This window comes from Grammomys surdaster, unplaced genomic scaffold (genome assembly GCF_004785775.1).
Source record: "Grammomys surdaster isolate TR1022 unplaced genomic scaffold, NIH_TR_1.0 865, whole genome shotgun sequence".
Taxonomy (NCBI): Eukaryota; Metazoa; Chordata; class Mammalia; order Rodentia; family Muridae; genus Grammomys; species Grammomys surdaster.
In genome coordinates this window covers 1-8,557 of record NW_021605284.1, presented here as the reverse complement: position 1 = coordinate 8,557, position 8,557 = coordinate 1, and the positions used below count along the sequence as shown (strand labels likewise).

Sequence of the window (8,557 nt, the reverse complement as noted above, 5' to 3'; positions counted from 1 at the left end):
AAGTTATGTTTGTATAGTTATCTTCTTTTGGGGTTGTTGGAAGATTACTTCCTTGCTTTTTCTAGGTTGTAGTTTCCCTCCTTGTGTTGGCGTTTTCCATCCATTATCCTTTGAAGTGCTGGGTTTGTGGGAAGATATTGTGCAAATTTGGTTTTGTCATGGAATATCTTGGTTTCACCATCTATATTGATTGAGAGTTTTGCTGGGTATAGTAATCTGGGCTGGCAATTGTGTTCTCTTAGGGTCTGTATGATGTCCGTCCAGGCTCTTCTGGCTTTTATAGTCTCTGGTGAGAAGTCTGGTGTAATTCTTATAGGTCTGCCTTTATATGTTACTTGACCTTTTTCCCTTACTGCTTTTAGTATTTTTTCTTTGTTTTGTGCATCTGATGTTTTGATTATTATGTGACGGGAGGTATTTCTTTTCTGGTCTAGTCTATTTGGTGTTCTGTAGGCTTCTTGTATGTTTATGGGCATCTTGTTCTTTAGGTTAGGGAAGTTTTCCTCAATAATTTTGTTGAAGATATTTACTGGCCCTTTAAGTTGGGAATCTTCATTCTCATCTATACCTATTATCCTTAGGTTTGGTCTTCTCATTGTGTCCTGGATTTCCTGGATGTTTTGAGTTAGGAGTTTTTTGCATTTTGCATTTTCTTTGACAACTGTGTCAATATTTTCCACCGTATCTTCTGCATTTGAGATTCTCTCTTCTATCTCTTGTATTCGGTTGGTGATGCTTGCGTCTGTGACTCCTGATCTCTTTCTTAGGTTTTCTATCTCCATGGTTGTCTCCCTTTGAACTTTCTTTATTGTTTCTATTTCTAGTTTCAGATCCTGAATGTTTTTGTTTAATTCCTTCTTTGTGTTTTCTTCCATTTCTTTAAGGGATTTCTGTGATTCCTCTTTAAGTGCTTCTATCTGTTTACTTGTACTCTCCTGTATTTCTTTAAGGGAGTTACTTAATTCCTTCTTATAATCCTCTATCATCATCATGAGAAGTGATTTTAATTCTGAATCCTGCTTTTCAGGTGGGATGGGTGTTCAGGGCTTGCTATATTGGGAGAACTGGGTACTGATGATGCCAAGAAACTTTGGTTTCTGTTGCTTATGTTCTTGCACTTGCGTTTTGCAATCTGGTTAACTCTAGTGTTACCTGTCCTCACTGTGTAAGACTGGAGTCTATATTTCCAGTTATCTTGCTTGTGGCAGAGCTCCTCCGAGTCCAGATGTCTCCATGGTCTTATGATCCTAATCTCCTGGGTGGAAGAACTTCTGGGACTCAGGCCACCTCTTGGATCTGGAAATCCTTCTGCTCTGGGTGCAGTGGTTCCTCTAAGATGGCTCCGGATAAGATGTCTCCCAAGTGCAAACCACCTTGGTGTCTGCTGCTATGAGTGCAGTAGCTCCTCGGCTGCTCTGAGTGCAGTGGCTCCTCTAGGATGGCTGAGGATTCAGTATCTCCACAGGAGCAGACCAACACTGTGTCTGCCCCAGCCCAAAGGCGGGAAATGATTTTTTAAGCCTTAGGAAGTTCACCATTATTTGGATTTGTGACAACTTCTATGTTAGTGTGGAATTGAAATTTATGTTTTTCTTTTTATTTCTTTTTTTTCTTTTTATCCAGGATACCAAAAATAAAAAAACAATCGCAGCAAGTGCTTAAGGATCAGGTCGAGGTAAAGTGTCTGAGTGTGTGTGTGTGCGCGTATGTTTTCTTTAGTCCATTTCTGTCTTGTATGTGCCCTCTCCCACCTGTATGTGGTAACTGACACATTCTCAAGGAGAACCCAATACTCAAAGTTCATAGAGACTAGTGTAGAATAACAATTTAGTTAAAACCTCTTCCTGAAAAGGGGATCACCACCACCCCACTGCCACTGCAGAGGGCCTCTGGTTCCCAATTGCACCACTTGCTGTGAGCACAGCTGGACAGGTTTTCCTCAGATGAGCTCCTCTTCCCTCCAAGTGCTGGGATTACAAATGTGTGCTACCACACCCACCTGAGCTGGCTGTTTGACATAACATCCAACTCTAAAGAATTTAATGGCTCTTTCAGCTATTTAGAGAGATTTTTTTTTATGTTGTTACAATTTTATTTGTGCACAACAGTGAAGAGATTACTGTACAGTTTAATATTCTAGCCTAAATTTATTTTGATTTAGTGCATCTTTGCATTTGACCATTGTGAGCTGCAGATTTGGTTTTGGTGACTGTGAAATTTTTGTGTTGAAGGTCAGGTATTTGTAGATGAATAAACAGAACTTAAATGGAAAGTCAGGTGAGTGCTGAACATTCACAGAGGGGCATGCCTGCAGTTCCAGCATCCTGGAGACTAGCAGGCAGATTGCTGAGAGCTCCAGCCCAGTTTGGGCTACAGACTGAGAACCTGTGTGTCTCAACAAACGAGACAAACAGAAAAGCCAAAAAGAAAATCAGGCAAAAAGTCAACCTTGTTTGAACACCTTGCTCTTTTTCCAGGTGTACTGTAGGGTGCGTCCCCCGAGCTTCCCTGATCAGCAGTGCTGTGTGGAGGTGCTCAATAGTACAACGGTGCAGCTCCACACTCCTGAGGGCTGTCGGCTCCAAAGTAATGAAGGCTATAAGCAGGTAGGTTCCTAGTGGAAACCTTGTTGTCAGTTTTGAGTTTAAAAACTCATGTGCAATCTCATGTGTGGGAAGGAGTACTTCAGCCACCTTATCTAAAATAGCTTTCATTTCTGGGACATACAGATAGACTTTTGGTATGTTGGAATTGGGGGGTTGCTTTCAGGGGATTTTTTTTTCTTTCTCTTTTTGTATTTTTGATATTTTTGAGGTAGGATGTTACTGTGTAGGCCTGGCTGTCCTGAAACTCATTATATAGGCAAGGCTGGCTTGGAACTCACAGAGATCTCCTTGCCTCTGTCTTCTGAGTGGTGGGATTAAAGGCATGTGCCACCATCACCTGACTTTCAGAGGACATCCTAAAACTGAATATATGAAACTTCACATGAGAAGATTTGAGTAACATTTAATAAGAGGTATTTTGTGTGCTTTTCCCTTCCCTGGGGCTTGAACCTAGGATCCTGTGGATGCTAGGCAAGTGCTCAGCCATTTGAGCTACACCCACAGTAGTATTGTTGTATGTGTGGATCAACCATAAAGGTTTTATTTTGTTTCTCTGGCAATATCACCATGTAGCCCAGTGTGTTATTCCTGTTCTATTGCTATAAAGAGACACATGACCACGGTAACTTAGGAAACATTACAGTTTCAGAGGGTTGGTCCGTGATCATCATTGTAGCAAGCATGGTGGTACACACGTGGCACACTGGAGCAGTAGCTGGGAGTTTATATTCTAATGAGCAACCAGGAGGCCGGAAGAGAGACAGTAGGCTTTTGAAACCTAAAACCCACCCCCATTGCACACCTCCTCCAACAAAGCCACACCTCCTAATCTTTCCTAAACAGACTCCCAACTGGGAACCAAGCATTCAAATATCTGACCTTTCGGGCTACATTCTGATTCCGACCATCACACCTAGGGTGGCCTCAAAACTACTTCTGGTCCCCCTGTTTTGGTCTCCCTAGTACTGAAATTAGAAGTATGAATCCCTTGATGCCTTGAGTGGGTTTTGTTGCTGTTTGATTTTTGTGGTGTTAGGGATTGAATGCAGGACCTTGTTCGTCTTTGGCATTTTTTTTTTTTTTTTGGGAGATAGCATCTCTCTATAGCTCAGTCTGGCTTTGAACTGGTGGGTGACCCACCTGGTATTAGAGGCATGTATCACCATTTTTTACCAGGTAAGTGTTTTCTTTATTATTTGCAGTGTTTGGAAGTGAATTTAAGGCCTCCTGAATGTTTGGCAAGTATTAGACTACTGAGGTGTATTGAGAGAGTTTTTATGTCTAATGAAGTAGAGAATAAAATGAATAAATGTGAAATACTAGCCTAAGCTACTACTGTGATACTAAAGTTTAAGAGGCTGAAGCAAGAGGGTCATGAGTTCCAGACCAGCCTGTGCTGAAGAGGGAGACCTGCTTCCAGTAACAATAACAAAGAATATAAAGATATATTTAGCTATGGATACATTCTATTAGTTCTCCAAATGTTGTAGGAGGCTAGTTACTCTCTGGTAGGGAAGAGGTTTTTTGTTTTTGTTCAAAGTAAAACTGCCTTTATGGACATTATACCCGAACTGACAATTAGACAAGTAATTTCATAAGGCAGGAAGTCAGATTTTCTGAAGGGATGGGGATATGCGAATGCAGAAAGTAGATGATTGATTTAGGTTTTCTGAGTTTGAACTGCCATTCACTCTTTTGTTTGTTGAGACAGGGTCTTAGCCTCTAATCTGTCTGTCCTGGGGTTGCTGTGTAATCTAGGGAGCCTTTAAACTTGTGACAAATTGTCTACCTCATTTTCTTATGTGCTGAGATTCCAGGCCTGAGCCGCCACACTGGGCTGCCATCCAGCTTGTGCTCACTGCTTCAGTGACTCTCTTCTGTAGACTTCCCATGTCCCCTGTGCTGCTAACTTTGTCTCTTTATCTCAGCAGCCCGCCCCTTCCTGAAGCTTGCTCTGCTTGCCCTCTTTAGCTTTAGGCTGTTTTGTCACTGTCCCCTCTGCTGGCTTCTGTCTAGCCTCTGAATACTAAGGTGGGCTGTGTTCAGGGCTCTTCCCCTAACCCCCTCTTTCTCATCTTTCTGTTTTCTGTTTATTTGCTTCCTGGTTTGTTTGGTTGTTTGTTTCTGAGACAGGGCCTCACATATTAACTTGGCTGAACTAGAACTTGTCTTAGCCTCCTGAGTTAGTTTCTGTGGGAGATCTGAACCAATCTCCCACTGTCATGGTGGCATAAGTTTATAATTCAGCACTCTGGAGGTAGAGGCAAGAGGATCAGCAATTCAAGTTCTTCCTTGGTTACATAGTAAGTTCAAGACTACCTTGGGTTAATAAGACTGTCTTAAAGAATTTTACATATATGTGTATACATACACATATATATGTATACATACATACACAAATATAAAAATACATTGCAAAAAGTAACATTTATTTTGTGTAAGAACTCAGATAATGCTGGGTGGTACATGCCTTTAATCCCAGCACTTGGGAGGCAGAAGTGTGCGGATCTTTAGGAGTCCAAGGGTAGCCTGCTTTACAGAGTGAGTTCCAGGACTGCTGAACAGATAAGACAGCACAATGAACCCCTGTCTTAACAAACAACAAATAAACCCAAAAACTATAAAAAACTTTATAAGATTATATTTATAACTCATTTCTAGATTTAAAATGTACACTTGTTATTTTGCCGTCCTATTTATAACATCTTTTTATATATATTTTTGTTTGTGTGTACATTATGTACTTAGGAGGGCAGAGAATAACCTATAGACCGTTCTCTCCTTTCACCAGGTGGGTTCCAGGGATTGAGCCTAGGTTCTCAGGCTTGCTAGCCAGTGCCTTTACCTGTTGAGCCATCTTGTTGGTTCTTGCTGCTTTACACAGACCTTTGTAAAGAACAAATAGAGAGCTGTGGCCAATGGTGGTGCATGCATGTGATCCTAGCACTTGGAAGCAAGGGCAGGAGGATCACTTAAACTTGAAGGCCAGCCTGGTCTGTCTACATTGCAAGTTCTAGGCCAGCCATAACTACATACAGACTGTTTCATACAAACACACTCCAAAGAAGAGAAGAGAAAAGAAAGAACAACAAATAGAAGCTATAATGCTTGAAATTTTTAATACATTTATTTACATATTTTGATTTTTTTTGATAAGGGGTCTCTGTATAGCCTTGGCTATCCTGGAACTCACTCTGTAGACCAGGCTGATTTCAAACTCAGATCAGCCTGTCTCTGCCTCCTCAGTACTGATATTAAATGTGTGTGCCTCCACTGCCTGGCATAAATTTAGGATTATAGGCCATTACCTTGTTTTGCTTTGTTTGTTAACAGGATCTTACACTATAGCCAAGTCTGGCCTATGACTATGTGTAGCCCAGGCTGCCATCAGACTCATGGCAGACTTCCTGTCTCAGCCTCTGTAGCACTGGCTATACAAGCTCACTTTTGTTCACTCTTAATCTGTGCAGCATTAGTGGACTCAATGACTTTTCTTCACTTTTCCTCAGTGGCTAGGACTGAAGGTAATTGTTACGATAGCTGTGATTTATGTACATTTTGACTACTGAAGGCTCCAAGCCTAAAGATCATTCTTGTTTTTGTTTTTTTTTTGTGGTTTTTTTTAACGTGTCTGGATTTGATATATGTTCACAACAGAAACATTCCAAGTATAGAACAGATATAGCTCTAATGGAATTCTGTGTGGTGATGTCTTTCTTTTCTCCACAGATGAAATATAATTTTACCAATGTGTTTGATATGCAGTCCACCCAGAAGGAAATCTTCTATGTCATAGCCAATCCCTTAGTGGATAACCTCATTCATGGCAAAAATGGTATGATTCTTGGAGTTTTGCTGAACTCCCTGTTTCATCTTGTGATAAAACTTTGTGATATTTATATATTTGGCTTGACATTGAATTCATATTTAACTCATTAGAGTGATGCTCTTTTTGTGGTTTATTAATTTTAGTGTTTTAAATACAACGAAATGTTCTGTGGGACTTTAAGACTATAACTCATTGTTACTTGCTACACTGTAGGTTTGCTGTTTACGTATGGCGTGACAGGAAGTGGGAAGACGCATACAATAGCAGGGTCTCCGGGGTCCGGAGGCCTGGTTCCCCATACCTTAAAAATTATATTTGACATAGTAGGATCATATCTAGGAAAACGTTATGTATGTACAATTTCGTTGGTTTGTGACTGTTACTATAGACACGGGACTGGGACATGGATGGATGGAGTACTGAGGAAGGACAAAGACACTGGGACTGCTTTGACTCTTACACGTGGTGGTGGGCACGTTGGCTGCGGGCCTGTGGTGGCAGCACTTGGGGGGTATAAACAAGAGGATCAAGCGCTGTCTCATGCCCTTCCCCCAGGTTTAAGTGTTAAAGTGCATCCTATTTTTAAATGTTCCTATTCTTTAAGTAAAGTTCTTATTTTCAAGTCTTTTTTGCCTCTCTCTTAGGTTTTTAAGTCTAATCACAGGAACAGCATGGAGATTCAGCCTGAAGTTGATGCCTTGTTGGAACGGCAGAAAAGAGAAGCCATGCCCATTCCAAAGACCCACTCTAGCAAGTGAGTAGGTGACCCAGGAAGGGTGGAATTCTGTCCTACAGTTTCTATAGATCTGGAGAAGGTAAATACGAATAGAAAAGTTGGTCTTACAACTGACTTTTGTCAGGTCAGAATTGAGGCGGCACATTCTTGACTGCTCAGGTATTTTATCTAGTTTAAGGAGGATATGTCTGTGAATGGGAGGAAGGCGAATTCCTGTGTTGTGCATCTTGAGGACTTAGGGCGTCCTTGACCCACCTTGAATCTGAATAACATTGCTTTATGATTTCAACTTTATGTGACAGAACATTTGTCAGACTTTTCAGATTTCACTCTGATATCGTCTCAATTAGGTATCTATTGCTGTGATGAAATATATTGAACAGGGAAGCAGCTTGAGGAGGAAGGGATTTATTTTATCTTTCACTTCCAAGTAACAGTCCATCACTGAGAGAAGTCAAGGCAGGAACTCTAGGCAGGAGTTGATGCAGAAGCCATGGAGGGCGCTATTTTCTGGTTTGCTCCTATGGCTTGCTCAGCTTACTTTCTTATACAACCCAGGGCCACCTGCCCAGGGTTGGTACTACACATATCAATCATTAATGAAGAAAATGCTAGACAGACTTGCTTGTTGGTCAGTTTTTTAGAGGTAGGTATTTTCTCCAATTGAGAGCCCCTTTTCCCAAAGACTCCAGCTTGTGTCAAGTTGACATAGAACCATCCAAGACAGCCGTTATCTACTTTCTATCCTAGCTCATAGTGGGTAAATTTTCAAGTAAGGGAATCTGTTTTCTTGTAGGAGACAAGCAGAGCCAGACCTTAAAAATATGTTAGAAGACTTCCAGGAATTGGGCAAAGCAGAAAATTTTGACGAGGACAGTGTCTATGGAGTATTCATCTCGTACATTGAAATCTATAATGATTACATATATGATCTACTGGAAGAAGTGCAGTTTGATCCCATAAAGCCCAAGTAAGTACTGAAGAGAGCCTCCTGTCAACCTAGAAAACTACCCTCAGCAAGCCATGGTTACTTATATAAATGGGGATAATGCTTGCATTTGTTTTCAGGGTGTACAGAAATAATAATCAGATAGTCATGTTGGATGAATAATTTTCTTCCATTTTCTTTGTTGTTATTGTTGTTGTTGTTTTGAGACAAGAGTTTCTCTGTGTAGGCCTGGCTGTCCTGATACTCGTAGAGAGATCCACCTGCCTCTAGCTCCTGAGTGCTAGGATTAAAGGCGTGTGCCATCACTGCCTGGCAATCCTTAGACTGTAGCTGTATCAGGAAACCAGTGGGTTAAGACATAGTGAGTAACCTGAAAATCGTGGAAATTGCTTTTGAAAGTTTAGTCTTAGGTTTGAGACAAATCTCAGTCTTATAGG

General features: G+C 41.1%; 1 protein-coding gene across 1 annotated transcript; it reads left to right on the top strand.

The window, feature by feature from the left end:
* Nucleotides 1-1,623: 1,623 nt before the first annotated feature.
* Nucleotides 1,624-8,134, top strand: LOC114634120 (kinesin-like protein KIF23; the record flags this gene model as incomplete). The annotated part of the gene is made up of 5 exons (XM_028782770.1): nucleotides 1,624-1,675; nucleotides 2,478-2,606; nucleotides 6,336-6,441; nucleotides 7,080-7,189; nucleotides 7,968-8,134. Coding segments are annotated over 4 exons (295 nt in total), but the record flags the coding sequence as incomplete, so codon positions are not given.
* Nucleotides 8,135-8,557: the final 423 nt, after the last annotated feature.